Source organism: Lepus europaeus, chromosome 1 (genome assembly GCF_033115175.1).
Source record: "Lepus europaeus isolate LE1 chromosome 1, mLepTim1.pri, whole genome shotgun sequence".
NCBI classification, from domain to species: domain Eukaryota; kingdom Metazoa; phylum Chordata; class Mammalia; order Lagomorpha; family Leporidae; genus Lepus; species Lepus europaeus.
In genome coordinates, this window is record NC_084827.1 from 159797154 (window position 1) to 159820948 (window position 23795).

A 23795-nucleotide genomic window follows, 5' to 3' on the forward strand; every position below is an offset into this window, starting at 1 on the left:
GTGATACTTGTCTTTCTGTGCCTGGTTCATTTCACTTAATATAATGACTTCAGTTTCATCCCTGTTACAAATGACATTTCATTCTCTTTTATGGCTGAATAGTATTCCATTGGTGTATATATACTACATTTGCTCTATATCAATTTGTCAGTTGCTGGAGGACACTTGAGTGGTTTCCATTTTTTTTTGGCTACTGTAATCATGTTGCCAACAATATATGGGAGTGCGGAAGTCTCTTTAGCATATGGATATTCAGTTTTTTTTTTTTTTTTTTTTTTGACAGGCAGAGTGGATAGTGAGAGAGAGAGACAGAGAGAAAGGTCTTCCTTTTTGCCGTTGTTCACCCTCCAATGGCCGCTGCGGCCAGCGCATCTCGCTGATCCGAAGCCAGGAGCCAGGTGCTTCTCCTGGTCTCCCATGCGGGTGCAGGGCCCAAGCACTTGGGCCATCCTCCACTGCCTTCCCTGGCCACAGCAGAGAGCTGGCCTGGAAGAGGGGCAACCGGGGTAGAATCCAGCGCCCCAACTGGGACTAGAACCTGGTGTGCCGGTGCCGCAAGGTGGAGGATTAGCCTGTTGAGCCACGGCGCCGGCCTGGATATTCAGTTTTTCCAATATAATTTTTTATTTATTTGAAAGGCAGTTATGGAGGGAGAGAGAGACACACACACACACAGATTTTCCACCCACTGGTTCACTCCTAAAATGCTCACAACAGCCAGGCTGCAGAAACTAGAAACTCTATCCATATCTTCCACATAGCTGGCAGAAACCCAGGTACTTGGGCTATCAGGCACATTAGCAAGAAGCTAGATTGGGAGTGGAGGAGCTAGTGCACAAACCAGGCATTCTAATGTTGGATCAGCCATCCCAAGCAGTGACTTAACCTCTTAGCAACAATACCTGTCCCTCCACACACATTAGTGATTTTTCTAGTTCTGTGAAAAATGTCATTGGTATTTTGACATTGATTACTTTGAATATATAAATCATTTTGGGTAGTATGAACATTTAACAGTATTGACTCTTCCAATCCATGAACATGGGATGTCTTTCCATTTCTCTGTTTCCTTTTCAGTTTATTTTATCAGTGTTTTACAATAATCTTTTAGTTCTAATTAAATTTATTCCCAGAGTTTTTTGTGTGGCTATTGGGAATAAGGTTGCTTTCTTGATTTCTTTTTTACATAATTTGTCACTAATATGTAACACTATTGTTGATTTTTGAACATTGACTTTCTATCCTGCAACTTTTCCAAATTCTAAGTGTTTTGATGGAGTCTTTGGAGTTTTCTATATATAAGAACATGCCATATGTGAACAGTGACAACTTTTTCTAATTCTGTCTAATTTTCTCTAACTATCTAATTGCTCTGGCTAGGATTTCCAGGGCCATGTTGAATAAAAGTGGTCAAAGTGATAAAAGTGGTCAAAGTGAAAATTCTTGTCTTGTTCCAGATCTCAGAAAGAAAGCCTTCAGCTTTTTCTTGTTCACTATGATATTAGCTATTGGTTTCTTATATATGATTTTTATTAAGATAATGTTGCTTCTATGCCTAGTTTTTGGTAGCGTTTATTATGAATGGCTGCTGTATTTTATCACATGACTTTTCTGTATCGGTTGAGATGATTATTTGATTTTTATCTGTTGTGTTGATACAGTGTGTCATATCTGTTGATTTGCATATCATGGGATAAATCCCACTTTATCATGGTGAATAAGCTTTTTAAAATGCTATTGGATTGTTTGCTGTGCTTTTGCTGAGGATCTTTACATCTGTTCATCAAGGATATTGCCATGTAGCTTTGGTGGTGTGTATCTTTGTATGGTTTTGATATCAAGGTAATGCTGGCCTCATAGAATAAGTTTGGGAGAATTCCATTTTTTGAAATAATTTAAGAGGAATGGCTGTTAATTCTTCTTTAACTGTTTGGTAGACTGGGCTTTTCTTTGTTGGGAGACTGTACTACTGATTCAATCTCACTATTCATTATTGGTGTATTTTGGTCTGTTTAGGTGTTCTGTTTCCTCTTGGTTCAATTTTGGTAAGGTGTAAGTGTTCAGAAATGTATTCATTTCTCTTGAAATTTCTCTTGTGACTGTGTAAAAATTAATAATAGTCTAATAATTCTTTTTATTTCTATGGTGTCAGTTTTAATGTTTCTCTTTCATCTCTGATTTTATTTATTTAAATTTCCCTTTTTTTCCATAGTCAGCTAAAAGGGTTTGTCAAGTTTATCTTTTCAGAGAACCACATCTGCATTTCATTGACTTATTTTTTATAGTTCTTTAGTTTCTATTTATTTTTGCTCTGAGTCTTTCCTTTTACTAATTTTGAGTGGGATTTGTTCTTGTTTTTCTCATTCCCTATGGTTTAGTGATAAAGTATCTATTTGAGATCTTTCTGCTTGCTTTTTAAACATAATCATTACTATAAACTTTCCTCTTAGTCTTGCTTTTGCTGTAGTCCACAGGTTTTGGTATGTGTATTTCCCTTTTCATTTATTTCAAGAAACTTTTAAATTTTATTTTTAATTTTTTCTGTAATTTATTGGTTGTTCAGGACTACTAAGTTGTTTGGGACTCTGTAGATTCCAAAGTTTTTCTTATTATTGATTTCTAGTTTTACTATGTTGTGGTCAGAAAAGACACTCAATGTGATCTTTATTTTTTTAAATTTGCTGAGACTTGCTTTGTGGCTTACCGCATCATATCATCTATCATGGTGAGCATTCCATGTGCTGTTGAGAAGAATGTGTACTGTGCAGCTGTTAGGTGGAATGTTCTGTCTGTGTTTGATAGGGACAGATGATACAGGGTACAGTTTAACTCTAGTGTTCTAGGACTTCTTGAAATAGATGTGTATGTTTATCTCAGACATTTTAAGTGGAAAACATACATGTATTCCCACGTACTTTCAGTTCCCATACTTCTCATCGTAAAAAGCATTTTTATTCATACTACCCAGAATGGGTGTGTGTTTCATTCTTTTGACAAAAGATTGTGGTAAATATAGAGTAGGAGGCCCTGGGGACATGAATAGTGACTTCTTGTAAGAAGTTTTTAGGGTTTCTTCCAAACACGTACTTATTTTCACAGCAAAAGGGTGCTTTGTCCTTTTAGATGATTTGAATATTTGGCAGCAGTGTTTTACAAATTGTGTGCTTGTTTGTGTGTCTTAGAAAAAAAGATTGAAACACAAAGTTGTGTGAGTATGTGCATGAGATCTTAATGACTTTTTCTTGTGATTAGAAACAAAGAAAAAGATTCCTATTTCAACTACTTAGTAAACAATTTAAATATCTTCCTGGAGCCATTTTTATTATTTATAACCAGCTACTAGTTCCTTTGAAAACTTGATGCTTGAAGAAAATCTGATATTCTTTTTTTTCAGGTGTTTCAGAAACCGAAATTTCCTCTTATCCATCACAGCTGATTAACTTGTCTACAAGTGCAGGAGATGGGGGAGGGAGTGTGCACATGGTGTCTCATTTTCTTTCTCATGTTTTGTGCCTTACAGGATATTTTCCTTTTGCTTACTGTTGATTACCTGGCTTATTTCTTCTTGGCCTCTCCCATAAGTTCCATGAGGACCCTAGTTTCCTTTTTTGTTGGAGTAACCTTTTTTAAAGTGTTATTTTAAATAGACTCTTTAGAGCAGTTTTAGATGTTCAGAAAACATTGAATAGAGATTAAAGAATTCCAATATCTGTTCCTAGTCATTCCCCTGTTAACTTCTTGCACAGGCCATGGTTTAGATTATCCTGTGTGTGGTCTCTTCCAAGCATTTAGAGAAATGCATTAAGGTCATATGTCTGCCATTACAATATTGTACAGGATGGTTTCACTGGCCTGAAATTCTCCTGTCTCCACCAGCTCATCCCTTCCTTTCGCCCTCCAGCTCCCTGCCACCAGTGATCCTTTCATAGGTTGGCCCCTGGTTGAAAGTCACATAGTTGAAATCCTATGGTATGGGGCCTTTTCAGACTGAGTAGCATGCATTTAAAGTTCCCCCATGTTGTTATGACTTTGTAACTCATTTCCTTTTACTGCTGATTGCGTTTCATTGTGTGGTAGGCCATGGTTTGTTTGTCCATTGGTTTGTTGGAGTATGTCAAAACTTGAAGGAGAGCTTTTAACAGTTCTGAACAAAACTGCTATAATTTGTGTACAAGTTTTTATATGGACCTAAGTTCTCAACTGCTTTATAAGTACTGGTTATTTTCATTTGTTGTTTACTGCCTCTTTTGTTTCTTCTTTGCCTTCCCCATCAACTCCATGAGCACAGTGTTGTCTTTGAGGGGATAAGAGGTGCTATTTAGTCTTTGATGTACCCTGAGTACTTAAACCAGCACCAACTACTATAGTAGATACTTAGTAAATATTTATAAAATATCTGTCTTCCAGATACACAAGAAAATAGAACTCTAAACTTTTTGCTTTCATTTAGTGGTAGGTCATTATTTCATGTGTGTGTGGAATTCCTTGTTTAGTCACAGGAAATAATATTCCTAATACATCTTGCCAAACATAAAAAAATAGGTGTTCTTACAACTGTGATCCACATGTAGAGAGAGTCGATTGAGTCTGCTGTAAAAGGAGAAACCAACTCACACTTTTTTCTCTCCTTTCTTCTTATCCACAATTCTTGCTTTAGCTCAAATTGACAGGGTTTAAATTTAAATGTTATAAGGTCTCTAAAATGATCCCAGTGATTTAATCCTCATTCTGGATTTAGAGATTCCTGATTTATCATTCAGTTTGTTGTGGTTCCTCTCATTCCTCAATCTCTTACTGATTTCCTTCCACACCAGCTACATTGGGCCCTCCAGTCAGATGTGTACATACATATTTGTGTGTTCGTGTGTGTGTGTATGTGTGCGTGCACGCGTGTGTGTTCTTGCACACATGCAATTCTTTAACATGAGTCCAGGCTCAGCTGATTGACTTCTCATTTATTGTCATGTTGTTACATGTTTGTGTATGTCTGTGTGCCTCTTAATGGCACTTAAGACATCTATGGAGTCTTTTTTTTAAAAAACTTTTATTTAATGAATATAAATTTCCAAAGTACAGCTTTACAGTGACTCCCCCCCCAAACTTCCCTCCCACCCGCAACCCTCCCCTTTCCTGCTCCCTCTCCCCTTCCATTCACATCAAGATTCATTTTCATTTCTCTTTATATACAGAAGATCAGTTTAGTATATATTAAGTAAAAATTTCAACAGTTTGCCCCCACATAGTAACACAAAGTGAAAAATACTGTTGGAGTACCAGTTATAGCATTAAATCACAATGTACAACACATTAAGGACACAGATCCTACATGATATTTTTAAAAAATTGATTAATTTTCTATGTAATTTCCAATTTAAAACCAAGTTGGTTTTTTTTTTTTCATTTTCAATTATCTTTATATACGGAAGATCGATTCAGTATATACTAAGTAAGGATTTCAACAGTTTGCACCCACACAGAAATACAAAGTGTAAAAATACTGTTTCAGTACTAGTTATAGCATTACTTCACATTTGACAACACATTAAGGACAGATCCCACATGAGATGAAAGTACACAGTGACTCCTGTTGTTGATTTGACAATTTGACACTCTTGTTTATGGCGTCAGTAATCTCCCTAGGCTCTAGTCATGAGTTGCCAAGGCTATGGAAGCCTTTAGGGTTCACCAACTTCGATCTTATTCTGACAAGGTCATAGTCATAGTGGAAGTTCTCTCCTCCCTTCAGAGAAAGGTACCTCCTTCTTTGATGGCCCCCATTCTTTCCACTGGGATCTCACTCGCAGAGATCTTTCATTTAGGTCTTTTTTTTTTTTTTTTTTTTTTTTGGTCAGAGTGTCTTGGCTTTCCATGCCTACAATACTCTCATGGGCTCTTGAGCCAGATCCGAATGCCTTAACGGCTGATTCTGAGGCCAGAGTGCTATTTAGGACATCTGCCATTCTATTGGTCTGCTGTGTATCCCACTTCCCATGTTGGATCGTTCTCTCCCTTTTTGATTCTGTCAGTTAGTATTAGCAGACACTTGTCTTGTTTGTGTGATTCCTTTGACTCTTAGACCTATCAGAGCCATCAATTGTGAACTGAAGATGATCACTTGGACTAGTGAGATGGCATTGGTACATGCCACCTTGATGGGATTGTGTTGGAATCCCCGGCACGTTTCTAACTCCACCATTTGGGGCAAGTCCAATTGAGCATGTCCCAAATTGTACATCTCCTCCCTCTGTTATTCCCACTCTTATATTTAACAGGGATCACTTTTCAGTTAAAATTTAAACACCTAAGAATAATTGTGTGTTAATTACAGAGTTCAACCAACCAGTACTAGAACAAAAAAAAATACTAAAATGGATAAAGTATTATATTGTACCTCAACAGTCAGGACAAGAGAGCTGATCAAGTCACTGTTTCTCATAGTGTCCACTTCACTTCAGCAAGTTTCCCCTTTGGTGCTCAGTTAGTTGTCGCTGATCAGGGAGAACGTATGATATTTGTCCCTTTGGGACTGGCTTAATTCACTCAGCATGATGTTTTCCAGAGTCCTCCATCTTGTTGCAAATCACCGGGTTTCATTGTTTTTGACTGCTGTATAGTATTCTATAGAGTACATGTCCCATAATTTCTTTATCCAGTCTACTGTTGATGGGCATTTGGGTTGGTTCCAGGTCTTAGCTATTGTGAATTGAGCTGCAATAAACATTAATGTGCAGACAGCTTTTTTGTTTGCCAGTTTAATTTCCTTAGGGTAAATTCCAAGGAGTGGGATGGCTGGGTTGAATGGTAGGGTTATGTTCAGGATTCTGAGGAATCTCCAGACTGACTTCCATAGTGTCTTAACCAGTTTGCATTCCCACCAACAGTGGGTTAGTGTCCCTTTTTCCCCACATCCTCTCCAGCATCTATTGTTGGTAGATTTCTGAATGTGAGCCATTCTCACCGGGGTGAGGTGAAACCTCATTGTGGTTTTGATTTGCATTTCCTTGATGGCTAGTGATCTTGAACATTTTTTCCTGTGTCTGTTGGCCATTTGGATTTCCTCTTTTGAAAAATGTCTATTGAGGTCCTTGGCCCATCTCTTAAGTGGGTTGTTTGTTTTGATGTTGTGGAGTTTCTTGATTTCTTTGTAGATTCTGGTTATCAACCCTTTATCTGTTGCATAGTTTGCAAATATTTTTTCCCATTCTGTCGGTTTTCACTTTCCTGACTGTTTCTTTTGCAGTACAGAAACTTCTCAATTTGATGCAATCCCAAATGTTAATTTTGGTTTTGACTGCCTGCGCCTCCAGGGTCTTTTCCAGGAAGTCTTTGCCAGTACCTATATCTTGCAGGGTTTGTCCAATGCTCTCTAATAATTTGATGGTGTCGGGTCGTAGATTTAAGTCTTTAATCCATGTTGAGTGAATTTTTGTGTAAGGTGAAAGGTAGGGGTCTTGCTTCATGCTTCTGCACGTGGAAATCCAATTTTCCCAGCACCATTTATTGAATAGACTGTCCTTACTCCAGGGATTGGTTTTGGATCTTTGATCAAATATAAGTTGGCTATAGATGTTTGGATTGATTTCTGGTGTTTCTATTCTGTTCCATTGGTCTATCCATCTGTTTCTGTACCAAAACCATGCTGTTTTGGTAACAACTGCCCTGTAGTATGTCCTGAAATTTGGTATTGTGATGCCTCCGGCTTTTTTTTTTTTGTTGTACAAGATTGCTTTAGCTATTTGAGGTCTCCTGTGTCTATGGAGTCTTAATATATGGCTTTTGGAAGGAATGTCCATTATCTGACTTACCGCCCTTGCTTGGTAATGCATGTAATTGTTTCTTTATGTAGTTCTCAATGGAGCGCCTGGGTTCATAAACTTGTGTGATGCTTTGAATGCCTGGCAGCTGGTGAAGGAACTCAAAGATGCTTTAGACATTCCAGCCGCAGCCTCTTTCAAACATGTCAGCCCAGCAGGTAAGGTGTTCTAGAAAGCTCTAGAACTATTCAAAATTCATTTCTTTTTAAATTTTGGATATTGATAAGTTCTAATTTGAATATAAACATTCTGTGACGTTGAAAACCACTTTTGCGGAATCCACTGATAACGGTATCAGTATTTAGTAATATGATAAAACCTGACAGCATAGTAACACAAACCTGAGTTGGATAACCCAGGCAGTAGGTTTGGTTTTTTTTGTTTGTTTTGTTTTGTTGCAGTAGAAACATGAAAGTTTAGTAAACAAAAGGTGAAATGACTTGATGCAAATGAATATTTTTTCATGTTTGAAAATATAAGCAAGTAGACATAAAAGTTGTTTTTATGACATTTACCTGTAACTTTTTATAGCCATTATGTGATACCTTCTGGCCTCTATGTTTAATCTTTAGTTGTACATCTTAATCTGTATCACTAGATTTGCTGACAGCCAAATACATGATTAGTTCTCAGTATTTATTGGATATTATAGCAGTGTGGGCAGAGAAGAAATAAAGGATATGTGAAGTCAGGTAGGAAGGTGAGCTGTAGTGAAATGAGCCAGCTTCTACGTGCCAGGGACTGTCAGGCTTAGCGGCCGTGTTCAGAGCACAGAAGGAGAGTCCTGTGCTTCCTCCCCTTCACCTTACTTCTGTGGTTTAATGAGCTGGCTAGATGGATTTTAGTTTGGTACAGGCACAAGAAAATATGTTGCATAGTCTAGATGCTAAAAAAATATGTGTTGTCTTCATGTAGGAGTTGAAAGAAGTAGATAACTTGAGATTTTTGGTTTGTTGTTTATTTCATGTTGTTCTATACCAACCAGGTGCCGCAGTGGGAATTCCACTGAGTGAAGACGAGGCCAAAGTCTGCATGGTCCATGATCTCTATCAGACCCTCACACCCATATCAATTGCATATGCAAGAGCAAGAGGTCAGACTAAGGGGGTTTTTGTTTTGGGGGAAGAAAAAACAGTATTTTATCTAGAAAAAAAGAAAACATTAATCTTCATTGTTTCATTATAAAATTTCAAATTAGTTTGTTTTTAATTAGTATTAGAGAAGGATTATATGAATAGGTCTCAGAATATATATATGTTTATAAAAGTGTGTGTTACTATTTCAATGTAATAAAAGGAAACAGTTTGATGTATGTCATTTTAGATTAAGCTGTTGAGGGCATTTGTACTGTTTAATGTATGACTCCTACATATTGTATAATATTAAACAATGTTATACAATTCTATAATTATATAATATTTTAAATGCATATAGTTTAATATATGACCCCACGTATCATTTAATATAAACTAAATACTGAATTTAAGTTATATAAATTAATTTTGATATAAATATAGCCAATTTGTATCATACTTATATTTATGATTAATATACCAAGATTTAATAAGTGAATGTTAATTCTGAATATTAATATTAAATAATGTTATTTAATTATAGAATATATTAAATGTCTATTTAATATAGGACCTTGAGAGAGGTATCAGCAAAACATGACCCTTAGGCTGAACCCAGCCTGCCACATATGTTTGTAAATATACTTTGATTGGAAGGTCACATACCTTGTTTATATATTATCAGTGGGTGATTTTGAACCACATACGCAGAATTGAATAGATGGAATAGAAACTGGCTGCAGAGCTTAAGAAATACGTACTTGTGGCTGGCACTGTGGCATAGAAAGTTAAACCTCTGCCTGCGGGGCCAGCATTCCATATGGGTACCGGTTTGTGTCCCAGCTGCTCCAATTCTGATCCAGCTGTTAGCTTGTGGTGTGGGAAAGCAGAAGATGGCCCAAATGCTTGGGCCCCTGTACCTGCTTGGGAGACCCTGAGAAAGCTGGATCCTGGCTTCAGATTGGCCTGGCTCCAACCACTGCAGCCATCTGGGGCATGAACCAGTGGGTGGGAGGCCTCTCTTTCTGTCCCTCTCTGTAATTCTGCCTCTCAAATAAGTAAATATATCTTTAAAAAAAAGGAAAATAAATATGTACTATCTGGTCCTTCACAGAAACAGTTTGCTGAAGGCCCCTCTGTAAGATGAAACTAAAGAGTGCTTTGTTGCTGATTAGTTAAATGACTTATGACCTGTTATCTCAATTTTATATGAATCAATAAAGATAGCTTTAGAGGAATGGATTTGACATGATCATGTGGATTTTTAAAACATTTTTTCTACAGAAAGGTAATTATTACTTTGTTTTAATTTTCATTACAGGGGCTGATAGGATGTCTTCTTTTGGTGATTTTGTTGCATTGTCTGATATTTGTGATGTCCCAACCGCAAAAATTATCTCCAGAGAGGTTAGTGAACTTTCATGTGTCATGATTCATACATAATTGAGTAAACCTTGCTTGTTCATTAAAACCGTACACCTGATGTGTGTATTTGTAACATCTGTAAATTAGTTGTTTCTCATTTAGAATATTCACATTTTATATATAGAACATTAATCTTGAATTACTACTAATTTTGAGACTTAGTGACTGTTTCAAATGAATATTTGACTGCTAGAATAACATAATATGAAGGGGATTCAAAAAGTTTGTAGAGAATTCACACTTTTTTTAAAATTCCATTTTTCCTTGAACTTCTAAGTTTTTGAGCAATTGTTACCTTAATAAAAAGTCAGTGTTTCCAAAGACCAGAGGTTGCTGCCTTGGTGCTGTGACAATGAATCTTTCTATAAACATTTCTAGGTCTGTAAGGAAAGAGACTATATAGTGGGAAAAAAGGAAAACTACTTTGATAAACTAACCCTCATCAGTTGAATACCATGTAAGCAAGCATCCCAGAGAGGTGGTAAGGAGGCAGAAAGAAAAGAAAAAAAGCTTGGAGGGGAAAAAGTAGGTAGCAAGGCCAAAGGGGAGTGGAGCTCAACAGAATTTAATACGTGAGGGATTCTTCCCACGATGGTTGCATCCCATCCACAGTGGACCTGACATGCATTGTTAGTGATCATAACAAGGCTATGGCATTTGTAGCTGAGGTGTAAGATGATAATGCTTTGATTTAATCTAGTCTCTTGGTTTTGCTATTGGGGAACATTCCCAGGTGCTGGCAGTAGCAGAACTAGAACCTGCCCCTTGTAGTGCAGAATACCACCCTGCTGAGAGGATAGGGAGCAGGAGTTTTTCTTCTTGAGGTACATACATTAGAGCAGTGGACTCGATGTGATCAATTTGAAACATACACAGACTTTGTGAGGACAGAGAAGAGATGGTGTAAGCTGAAAAATACTGCATTCTGATGTAGAATTATTTTTTCCAAGTGCAATGTTAGTATTACCTGTTAGAGGGAGAAACCAGGACATGCTGCTGTGTTATTTAAGACAGATGATTATTGCTAGATTTTTCAGCTGTTCTTCCATTTTTAAAAATAGAAATTAACATTTAATGTATTTGTAGGTGTCTGATGGCATTGTTGCCCCAGGATATGAAGAAGAAGCCTTGAAAATACTTTCTAAAAAGAAAAATGGGAACTACTGTGTTCTTCAGGTTGGTACAATTCATGTCTGAAGCATTAATTTGTTCTTTTATTTTGTGTCTCTTTTTCCCCATGTTTAATCTTTCCTTTATGCAAGGTCTCCTAAATTTATCCTTCTGTGCTGCAATTTTTATATCCTTAATACTGCCTTTTTGTACTATTAATTTGAGAATTTAAGATGAAGATTGCTTTTTTTACCCTTTGAAAACTTTAAAGACAGTTTCCTATTCAAAGTAAGTGTTATTTAATGGAAAATCTCCCCACTTTTCCCTTCTGCCATTGTTGTCTTTTTTCAAAAGTGACTAATACTTTAAATTTCTTGCTTCTCTGTCTTGAGATAGTCTCTATAAGTTCAGTAAATATTTGTATTTCTTTGTCCATTTTGCAAATGACGCAGATGCACCAAACTTACCGCTGTGGAAGATTCTCCCATATCTGTGTATCTTAACCTACCTAGTCAGTCGCCTGTCTAGGTACTACCTCTCTATCTGTCTGTCTATCTGTCAATATACACTGCTGCCAGGAATCATCTAGAAAAGTCCTAGGAGTAGAATTAGGACTATGTATTGGTAGTTTTGATAGATACTGCCCTTCTTAGAGGTTGTACAAAAAACTTAACATCCTGATAGCATTGTGTAAGGGTGTCTATTTCCTTACACCTTTGCCAGCATTGCATTCTCACAGTTTTTCATCTTTAGATAGATGAAAGTGGCATCTCACCAGTTTTAACATCAAGTCTTATGTAGGGCAACCACCTTTTCATATCTATGCATATTTTTACTGCCTTTATATACTCTGTCCATATTCTTTGAGTATTTTTCTACTAGATTGTTGAATTTTTTTCCTTATTGATTTTTTTAAAAGATTTATTTATTTGAGAGGAGCAACAGTGAGAGAGAGAGATCATTCATCCTCTGACTTATTTCCCATATGCCCGCAACAGCCAGGTCTGGGCCAGGGGCAAGTCAGGAACTAGGAATTCCTTTTTTTTTTTTTTTTTAAATTTTTGACAGGCAGAGTGGACAGTGAGAGAGAGACAGAGAGACAGGTCTTCCTTTTCCGTTGGTTCACCCTCCAATGGCCGCTGCGGCCGGTGTACCACACTGATCTGAAGCCAGGAGCCAGGTGCTTCTCCTGGTCTCCCATGCAGGTGCAGTGCCCAAGGACTTGGGCCATCCTCCACTGCACTCCCGGACCATAGCAGAGAGCTGGCCTGGAAGAGGGGCAACTGGGACTAGAACCCGGTGTGCTGGTGCTGCAGGTGGAGGATTAGCCTGTTGAGCCATGGCGCCGGCCAGGAACTAGGCATTGCATGTGAGTCTGCCACATGGGTGTTAAGACCCAAGTACGTGGGACATCTCTCACTGCCTCCCCAGGAGTTTAATAGGAAGCTGGATCAGAAGTGGAACAGCCAAAACTTGAACTGACATGGCATGCTGACATGGGACGTCATTCAGTGGCTTAACCCCTGTGCTACATTGCCATTCCCTAGGGATTTCTAGGCGCTCCTTCGTATTAGGGAAACTAGCTTACATTGAGATCATGCATTAAGAAAGCAAAGAGTTAGCTGGTTTGAAAGTAAAAATTCATAATGCTATTTCTCATTTGGTATTGATGTCAGAAAATCTGGACTCCCAATTTCATATAATGGAAGTTATTAAATATACATTCCTTATGATTGTAATAGACCAGTAAGTGTATAATTTACCATAGATTGCATGTCAGCTTTTCATGGAAAGAGGAAAATACCACATTAAATATACATAGTCTTTTTTAAAAGCTACTTGAGAGCAAGCATACCCATGTAGTTAGCTGCCAGTGTTTTTCAGTTTCTTAATCAAGTGTCTTTGTTGTGCAGAGTGTTAGGTACTCATTATAGCTGTTAGGTAGCATCACAGAAAATGTTTTTCAGAATCAGAGCTCACCATTTTGTACTCTGCAACACACAGCAGCAGCATGTTGTAGGCTACAAAAGCATTTCCAGGGCTTCATCAGTATTTATTTGACAGTTTGGCTTAGTTTGCACGTGGACATGATTGCAACCTTGAAACCACTCATTCTTCCACCTTACTAATGACAAGCTTCTTTTGACATCAGTCAATAGGAGGGCAGAGTGATTTTAGGTATTTTATAATAATGCATAGTACCAGAGAACATTTAGAATTCAAGAAGATGTAGATTAAGCAGAACTATTTATGGGCACTGGTTTATAAATTATAGATATCAAAATGTTTTAAGTTGCAGCTCACCTAAATGATAAATGAGGAAATATTATGTTTAGAAAAACAGGGGAAAGTAGTCTTACGCATCTGAAAGGTCTTCTTAAAGTCCCTGGAAAATGCCTGTTGTGAACAAACTAAGCATGGATTTCAAATTTTTTTTTCACCACAGTAAACTTACCTTTTCAATGAATTTTCCATAAACTTTCTGATGTACCCTCATACTATTCCTCACTTCCTAATATTTTTTTAGTTCAATGTTTGAGACTGGAAGATAGCAGTAAATGATGTACCTTTTTTTTGAGATTTATTTATTTATTTGAAAGGCTGAGTTACAAAGAGAGGGAGAAGCAGAGAGAGATTGATTGATTGATTGATTGATTGATTCCATCCAAGGTTAATTCTCCAAATGGCTACAATGACCAGAGCTGGGTCAGGCTGAACTCAGGAGATATAAGCTTCTTTGGGTGTCCCATGTGGGTACAGGGGCCCAAGCACTTAGGCCATCTTCCACTACTTTTTCAGATACATTAGCAGGGATCTGTGTCCAAAGTGGAGCAGTTGGGCTTCAAACCAGTGCCCATATGGGATTCCAGCATGGCAGGTGGAGACTTAACCCTCTGTGCCACAGATTCTTTTCTAAACAGCAGACACAGACGACAAATCTTGTTTTCCTTCATTCAATTTTAAATTCAGATGTTAGCTTGGTATTGGATTTTTAAAAAAGGGAAAATAAAAATTTAATTTTTGTACCACAGTCTGCTTATTAGCAAACCTGTTTTATCTGCTAACCAAAAGGATTACAAGTACAGAAAGTTTTAATTAATGCAAACAAAGATACACTCATTGGAATCAGTTGGCTTTAATGTTATACATAAATTGTAAATTCTGTAAAATGCTGCAGGGTTGTAATACCTACAAAATTTGGAACAAAATAGTGGGGCTTGGCTGTTGTGTCATACTCATATAAAAAAGATTCTACACAGGTTTAACTTAAAAGAATGCATTTAATTTTTCTTATAATAAACATTTTGTAGATAAATAAAAATTTCAAATGCTGTGGGTAAGTTAATTTTAAACTTTTTAAATTTGTATCTTAGATGGATCAGTCTTACAAACCGGATGAAAATGAGGTTCGAACTCTCTTTGGTCTTCGTTTAAGTCAGAAGAGAAATAATGGAGTCATTGACAGGTTGTTATTCAGCAATGTTGTTACCAAGAATAAAGATGTAAGTTGACAATATCTAAACTGAACATTAATGACTTTAGTAGGTCTGTTTTCAATATTTATGGGTGTATACATTTATTAAGGCCCATATTGAGAAGTGGTTGATATGTAAATGGTTAGCACATCTTTGAGTTGTCAAGTAAGCCTGAGTGCTTAAATTAATAAAAGACTGTATTAGAAACTTCTGCACATGTGTGCACAGGTAGAGATATTCTTCCATTATGCATAAATGTGATCATTTCTTCTCTGGTTGTGTTCTGTGACTTGCCTGTTTCTATACACGAGCCTACAGATGTGCTTCTGTAACAATAAATATAGATCCACACATCTGTTGGGAAGGCCATATGGCACCATGTGTGTAGGTATACCATGATGCGTATTCAGGTTGTTTCTGTTTTCAGTCTGTGATCAGTGTTTTTGTGTGGGCACGTTTTTCTGTTTGTACTCTTTGTCATCCTAGGGTAATAATAATGACTGTTGGATTTTCATATCTCATTTAATGTGCAAGGCACATTATTGAAAGTAACCATCATTTCTATTGTTAATATCATAAAACTGTGACACAGGGGACAGTTGAGAAATTTTCCCAAGTTCACACCATAAGAAAATAGATGAGCTGGTATTTGTTGTTGCCTGAAATAGGCCTTTTGAAGGTTTTCTCGCTGAATCTAAAGTTGGCTGTACATTTTTTCTGATACTTTAGAGGTATCACTCCATTGTTTTTGGATTGTGTGCCTGTATGCCTGGAGTTTTTGATTGGATGCTGCACATGAGGTATATGGAAAAACAACAGAGATACTTTAAGGGTCTAGATGCTGTTCATTTTCTTTTTTCTTCTTTTTTTTTTTTTTAAGATTTATTTATTTGAAAGAGTTACTCAGAGAGAGGAGAGGCAGAGAGAGAGAGGTCTTCCATCCAATGGTTCACTCCCCAATTGGCCGCAACAGCCAGAGCTGTGCTGATCTGAAGCCAGGAGCTTCTTCCGGGTCTCCCACATGGGTGCAGGGGCCCAAAGACTTGGGCCATCTTCCACTGCTTTCCCAGGCCATAGCAGGGAGCTGCATCGAAAGTGGAGCAGCCCAGTCTCGAACCGGCGCTCATATGGGATGCCGGTGCTTCAGGCCAGGGCATTAACCCGCTGCAGCACAGCGCTGGCCCCAGCTATTCGTTTTCCTTGTGAGTTGATTTATGCTTCTGTGGGCAGATACTGTGAAGCTGATCATCTCCATCATGATGGGAACAGAGAGCTGCTCTGTTTAAGATTAATCCCTAATCTACTGAAGCCCCGAAATTGACTAGTGTTCCTCTTTGAGGTACTTGGAACTCCATTTTTGTCCCTTAGTGTCCTATTAGGCTTCCAAAAGCTGTGCTCGCTTATTTACCTCTCCGTTTACTGCATGCAGCTTGGAATATGCCTTCGGGGAAAAGCTTAGATTGTCAGGTTCATTTCCTCCTGCTTGCTTTATCTCTGGGATCTTTGCCTGTCAATATTTCCTGTCTTATTAGCTCTGTGCCAGGTTTTCTATTTGTTCCTGGAAGAGAATTGATTGATCTTTTACACCATTCATGTGAGAGAAGTAGAAGATGAGGAATTGCAATTTGTTCCCAAGTCTGGCTCCAGTGGCTTGAGGAATTGCTGAAAATATCCTTTAAAATCTTTATTGGGGTAATTCTGTTAATAAGTATATGGTGATTAAGACATCTTTTCATTTGATGGTTGATTTAATGGTTATTCTTCCATTTTTAATCTTTGAAAATTAATGGTGCCATGAAGTAAAGAAACATGTAGGATTCTATGTAGAAGTAGTGATGTACTGGGATTTCCATGTTCAAGCAGTTTTTGCATCAGTTTCACTTTAAGCAGCTCTCAGTAAAGTTTTATTACTTTATTAAACTGGTTGATCAGTGTATTTTTTAAAATTCTCAATCTTTTATCTAAAATTGTCTCTCCTTATTTCATGTTTTCTGTCTTTTTTAAAGATTTATTTATTTGAAAGAGTTAGGAGGTTGGGGGTGGTGGGTGAGAGAGAGAATATCTTCCACGTGCTGGTATACTCTTCAGATGGCCACAAAGGCCAGGGGTGGGCCAGGCATCCTGGGTGGCAAGGGCCCAATCACTTGGATCATCTTCTGCTGCTTTTCTTGGGCTGTTAGCAGGGAGCTGGATCAGAAGTGGAGCAGCTTGACTCAAACCAGTGCCAATGTGGGGTGCCAATGTTGTGGGTGGCGGCTTTACTGGCAACACAACACCAGCCCCATTTCTTATGTTTTCTTGGTAGAAAGTTGAAACTTAAGGATAAGAATAATAGTTAGATTTTCCTTTATCTTAACCCCCCTTCTTTTAAACCAGGTTTCGTTAATATTCCAGCCTCAGAGTCATTAGATTGTACTGTTATTAGTTCTGGGACCCTCTCTGTCCTGAGACAGATGGGAGAAGTGTATTGATACAAAGGTGTTTGAATTATTTCTGCCTTGTGTTAACTGTTTGAGGCGTGCTGACAGGCCTGGATTCCCACCCTGGCATTTCTCATTTTTCTTAATCCTAACTCAGACCACCAGAGTTGTGTTTGAAGGTAAATGTTGAGGAAGCTGACTTTTGTTACTAATCTTTCTTGAAATCAAGGTAGTCAGATTTATAGTTGGTGACTCAAACAACAGAAGAAGCAGATACTACATTAATAACACCTTAGAATAATAAATTCTTAATGAATTCTAGCAGTTTTTTTAAGTTAAACTCTTAATTTTGATATTAACATAAAAATTGTAGATTCATTTGGAATTTCAAGAGTTCTCATTTAACCCTCAACTCCATTTTCCTTAATTGTGTTATCTTGCAAAACTGAAGTGTACATGAAGATACAGGCAAGATAGGATTCCTGGTGTTGCTCTTCTACAGCCAGGTTCACTTCCCTGCTGCCTCCACCTCCTCAGTAGCTCTGAACTACCATGACTCTGTTCTTCCTTTCTTTAGTTTTCAATCCTTGTACATTCATATGCAGGTTTTTGTGTGAACATTGCTCTTCATTTCTCTGGTGAATGCCCAGGAGAGCTAATTGCTTTGTGGTGTGGTGGCTGCGTGTATAGTTTTATAAGAAGCCACCACAGTTTTCCCACGTGGCTACTATTTTTCATCTCCACTTGCAGAGGATGAGTGATTCAGTTTGTCTGCATCCTGAGCAGCTTTTCATATTGTCCGTTCTCTTTAAGACATTTGGATAGGTGTACAGCAGTGTCTGCCTCGCATTTCCTACTGGCTCATGATGTTGACTTTTTTCATGTGCTGAGTGCCATCCGTGTGTCCTTTCATGAAATAATCTCTTATATTTTGCCCATTTTCTAGTTAAATTATTGGGCTTTTGCTGTTACTGAGTTTTGAGAGTTTTAAAATAAGTTTTTTATACTAGTTCTTTGTCACATATGTGATTTGCAAATATTTTCCCCCAGTCTTAATTCTGTTAACAACGGTCTTTCATAAAGTAGAATTTTCCTTTTTGATGAAGTCAAAATTACTGCATTTCAGATAATCTGTCAGTCAGCTGCAGCTGATACCCTTTTCCCACATAGCATATTTATGCTAATCAGCGTCCTTTTCCGTTTCTGTTCACTGCATGTAGTGACACTTTGGGCTGTTACATTAGTTCTACTTTCAGTGTTAGTTTACATCTTCCAGTGGTTTCTGCGTAGAGCATTCTGAACAAAGCAGAAAATGATCCCAATTTGATTTCCCCTGAATGGACTTGACCATGTATGTGCAACACAGTGATTTGTAGCATTTATGAAAATTATTCTTAGTGTTATTTCTGAACATAAGTTTTATCCCATCTCCAGATATTTAGAAGCTCTCTGGTTAAGAAAATATTGTGAGTTTTGAAGAGTATGTGGTATTTTATATCTATGTGATTTACATAGGCTTAATTGGAAGTTGCTACAAAATGGCATTAGCTTGCATCTGTGACACATTAGTTGTTATGCTAAATTCCACCATCAATATGTTAAACATTTAATCCTCTTGCTACAAAATAGTCATGTGTAGCATGAACAATCAATGTCACTGTCATTTGAGAGTTATAACCACATTGTGGGTCTGTTGCATTCATAGCAGGTAAGAAGCTCAAGGTTAATGAAGTTTGAAGAGTTTGATGCAGTTTACCATTCTGTGTTTATTTAGTTGCCGGAGTCTGCCCTCAGAGACCTCATCGTAGCCACCGTCGCTGTCAAGTATACTCAGTCTAACTCTGTGTGCTATGCCAAGAACGGACAGGTAAACCAAGCTGTCAGCTCCGTCTCAGGGGGACTGCTGTTCTATAAACTCATTCAAAAATCCATCTGCCTTGGGTACTGGGCAGCTTGAAAGGGAAAATTTGCCAAGTTTGTCAGTGTTTTTGCAACACCTTGATAGACTGTCTAAACTAAGATGATTAAGAAGTATCTTTGGAACCAAGTACTAAAATTAGTCACATTGTCTCTTGACTAGAATGAGTTGTAGATTTTGGAGTAACACTCTAATAGCTGTTACTAAATTCCTTTATTCACTCTTTTCTTCCTTTGCTGGCAATATTTCCAATGAAGAGGAAGTAAGGAATTGTACTTCCACCCATCAGTCCATGTTTTTGCAGCTTGCAATGTTTTCACAAATGTTACTTATGTTTCCAAGAATCTTTTGAGTAGAAGGACTGCTAGGCTAGTAGTTAACCTGATATTTTAAAATCAGGTGCATGGAGGCATAATTTGTGTAGTGAAATTCACCCTTTTAAAATGTATGATGTGACCAGTTTTCACAAATTATACAATCAGATAACCACTTTTCACAGTTGAGATATTGAATATTTCTTACTGTTTGGTGTTAAGCAAGATATTTTACTTCTTATTGTATCAAGCCATAGAATACCAAGTTGAGTTCATTCATCACTAAGGCCTCTCCTAACTCTAGAGTAAACTTGGTTTTGCTGTACTTCCAGCAGCTTTGAGAGCCGTTTCTTACAGTGTCTCTTCAGCCCCTCTTGGCACTTATTAAACTGTTTGGTCCATAAGTGGATATTAATTAGCAGGTGACTTGGAAAATCCTTTCAGATTTCCAGTGATTGCCAACGGTTAAGATTTCCCATCTGGGCCGGCGCCACAGCTCACTAGGCTAATCCTCTGCCTTGCGCGCCGGCACACCAGGTTCTAGTCCTGGCCGGGGCATCGATCCTGTCTTGGTTGCCCCTCTTCCAGGCCAGCTCTCTGCTGTGGCCAGGGAGTGCAGTGGAGGATGGCCCATGTGCTTGGGCCCTGCACCCCATGGGAGACCAGGAGAAGCACCTGGCTCCTACCATCGGATCAGCGCAGTGCACCAGCCGCAGCACGCTACCGTGGCGGCCATTGGAGGGTGAACCAATGGCAAAGGAAGACCTTTCTCTCTGTCTCTCTCTCACTGTCCACTCTGCCTGTCAAAAATTAAAAAAAAAAAAAAAAGATTTCCCATCTCTAGTAACAGCATCCTGGGAGGTTGTGGCTGGCTACTGGTATCTTGGGCTCAGAGTGATGTGTCAGGAAGGTCATGTAAAAAGAAATGTGTCCAGAACGAGTGTGTTCACGTGGGTCTGTGGCTTCTTGGACCATCTTGTGGGTGAGGTTTCCAGCAGTAATGCTCAGAATGGGTTGTACACTGGATAGCCCACCAAGAAATTTACTATTGCAGACACTAAAACCAGAAAGCACCAGTGCCTTAAGGTTATTGTTGCTTAGAATTCAACTTCTTGATTAGAGGAAGGGAACAAGAAACTGTATCTGGTAGAACTTTTTTTTTTTTTTTTTTGGTGGGGAATTGGGCTGTACTTTTTTTTTAGAATCCCCTTACTATGTCGATTCCTATGAATTGATATTTTAACTGTAAGTTAAAGACTAGTACAAAGACTTTCAAATAACTACAGCTACCTTCGTGGTCTTTTATTTTTTTTCAGTTCTTTTTCCCTTAGAACATCAATAATGTAATTTTTAAAATGATTCTTTTTATTTTTATTTGAAAGACAGTGTTACAGAGAGAGAGAAGTAGGGAAAGAGAGACGGGCAGAGAGAGAGAGAGAGAGAATCTTCCATCTGCTGCTTCATTCCCAAATGGTCTCAATAGCCAGGGCTGGGTCAGGCCAGAACCAGGAGCCAGGAGCTTCTTCTGGGTTTCCTCATGTAGATGCCCACGGACCTGAACCATCTTCCACTGCTTTCTCAGATGCATTAGCAAGGAGGTAGATCAGATGTGGAGCAGTTGAGACCTGAACCAGTGCCTCTATGGATGCTGGAGTGGCAGGTGGTGGCTTAACTCACTGTACTACAGCACCAGCCCCTGATAATGTAATTTTAATATAGTTTTAGAAACTATATTAAAATTACAGAATATTTATAGTCGTACATTAAGTATCACTAAGAGGGCCCTGGCGCTGTGGTGTAGTGGATGGGGCCGCTGTCTGCAGTGCTGGCACCCCTTGTGGGTGCTGGTTCGTGTCCCAGCTGCTCCACTTCCTATCAAGCTCTCTGCTATGGCCTGGGAAGGCAGTGGAAGATGGCCCAAGTCACATGGGAGACCTGGAAGAAGCTCCTGGCTCCTGGCTTCGGATGGCATGGCTCCGGCCATTGCGGCCAACTGGCGAGTGAACCAGCAGATGGAAGACTCTCTCTGTCTCTCTCTCTCTCTCTCTCTGCCTCTCCTTATTTCTCCATGTAACTCTTTCAAATAAATAAATAATTCTTTAAAAAAAAGTATCACTAAGACATAAAAATACTTAGTAATAAACCTCTTACCCTCCCCATTTTGTGATTTAAAGATGTACATGTTTCTTTTATTTTTTTCTGATGTTTTCTCCCACAAAATTAGATCTTTAGAGAGGATATGTCATTGGGAGAGGCATTCATTTTCATGTGTCCTCCTCAGGTGATTGGCATTGGAGCAGGACAGCAGTCTCGGATACACTGTACACGCCTTGCAGGGGATAAGGCAAACCATTGGTGGCTTAGGCACCACCCACAGGTGCTTTCAATGAAGTTTAAAACGGGAGTGAAGAGAGCGGAAATCTCCAATGCCATTGATCAGTATGTGACGGGAACCATTGGTGAGGTAAGAGGCTTGTCATGGGTGGCCAGGGTTAACAAGTTCACCCTTTTGTGTGTCACAGACTTTGCCTTCCTCTCTACAGGGAGAAAAAGGTACTTTTCTTGAAATTCTGAATCATTGTTCATTAAAAGTTCTTACCAGTGCCCCATTTTTTCCTATTTGATTTAACTTTCTTGATTTTTTTTGTCCCTTTCTGAATCTATAAACCACTTTAAAAGTTATGATCGCTGGTTTTGTTCTGTGTGTTTGTACTTCCCCCAAGCTTTGCATGACAGGTTTTCACTTGAAAACATGAGGTGTCTGTCACTGTGTCCAGCATGATGCTGGCCACCTGGGTAGGTGTGTGCTCAGTGTTAAACACAGATACCTGATGGCAGGTACCCCAGGTGTTTCTCCATATCTTGTACCAGTGCCATGAACAAGTCAGTCTGTTTTTATTACCGTTGACCTTCTTTTATCTTTTGTTTAGAAGAGGAAGCATAAAATCAGAGATAGGGTAGCTTTTCAAGAGGAAAGATTTAGCCAGGTTTCTGGACCTACAAACTAGCAAGAGTTCAACAAAATACTGGGTGGTAATCAGAGACGTCTGGTGCTCTGCTGAAGCGAAATTGCCTGTGTTAAGTTATCTGAGCAGGAACAAGAATCAACATGAGCATCATTGAAGAGGGAGGCTGCAGCCAGGAAGCACCTTCCACAGCTTTTCCTCATACTGTCATTGTTGGCTTTCTGTTTGTTATTACCCAGTAAGCCTCTCCTAATAATTCTGGGAGAGTGTTTCTTTGTGAACAAGAATAAAAGTATGTTAACGCCAAAATGTCACCATAGTGGAAACTCCTTTTCAAATATGAATGCTGGTCTTAATCTGTTGGTGTTGCTACAGTAGAACACCACAGACTGGGTGGTTTATAAAAAGTAGTAATTTAGTTCTCACAGTTTGAAGGCTGTGAAATCTACGATCACAGCTGGCCAGCTCAGTACCTGGTAAGAGCTGCTGTCCACTTGCTGAATGGCTTCTGTTGTTGATCCTCTGCAGAGGATGAATGCCCTGTCCTCACATGTTGGGAGGCACAGACAGGGCGAATGTACCCCTCAAGCCCTTTGAGAAGGCACTAATCTATTCACAAGAGCAGAGTCTCATGACCTAATACCTCCGAAAGGCCTCTCATCTTAATGCTATTGCATTGGAGGTTAAGGTTCAGCATCAGTTTCAGAGGGATCGTAAAAATTCAGCCCATAGCAAATATTCTGAATCATATTTTGATTTTGTCTACAACTGACTTTATACTTGAGTTACAGTTTTAAAAAGGTAGTTCTAGAATGTCCATCAGCTGTTTTCTAGATTGAATATGGAGTTTTCCCTGTAAAGCCTTTAGAATGTGATTTTCTGTTTGCTTGCTTTGCTACAGTGACATCAGGTAGTTGATGTAATTTTCAGAGATTCAAGAACAAAATACATTGGGTTAAATGGATTTAGAAAACAAAATTATATAGTCTCTACTTCGTAAAGTTAGAATCCCTTTTCTTCCTTAATGAAAATGTTTTCAAAAAACGTTGTTATTCGGTCTTTCATTACTACAATAAAATACCTGAAACAAGCTGTTTAAAAAGCGAAAAGAAGTTTCTTTTAGCTCATGGTTTTGGAGATTCAAGTCCAAGATTGGGCAGCCCCATTGGATAGCATCTTGGGAGGGGTGAAAGCATCACATGACAAGAAGATGTGTATGTATTTGTCTGTAAGCCCTTATAAAGCCGCTGTGATTCAGTAACAGGGCCTTCACCTTGGC

General features: G+C 38.5%; 1 protein-coding gene across 1 annotated transcript in view; it reads left to right on the forward strand.

Moving 5' to 3' along the window:
- ATIC (5-aminoimidazole-4-carboxamide ribonucleotide formyltransferase/IMP cyclohydrolase) overlaps nucleotides 1-23795 on the forward strand; it is a 38312-nt gene that overhangs the window by 12990 nt on the left and 1527 nt on the right. The window contains exons 8-14 of the mRNA XM_062191218.1: nucleotides 7847-7972; nucleotides 8800-8907; nucleotides 10209-10294; nucleotides 11399-11488; nucleotides 14797-14925; nucleotides 19093-19185; nucleotides 21832-22014. Of these exons, the coding sequence (XP_062047202.1) occupies nucleotides 7847-7972; nucleotides 8800-8907; nucleotides 10209-10294; nucleotides 11399-11488; nucleotides 14797-14925; nucleotides 19093-19185; nucleotides 21832-22014 (815 nt within the window). The remainder of the gene's footprint in view (nucleotides 1-7846; nucleotides 7973-8799; nucleotides 8908-10208; nucleotides 10295-11398; nucleotides 11489-14796; nucleotides 14926-19092; nucleotides 19186-21831; nucleotides 22015-23795) is intronic.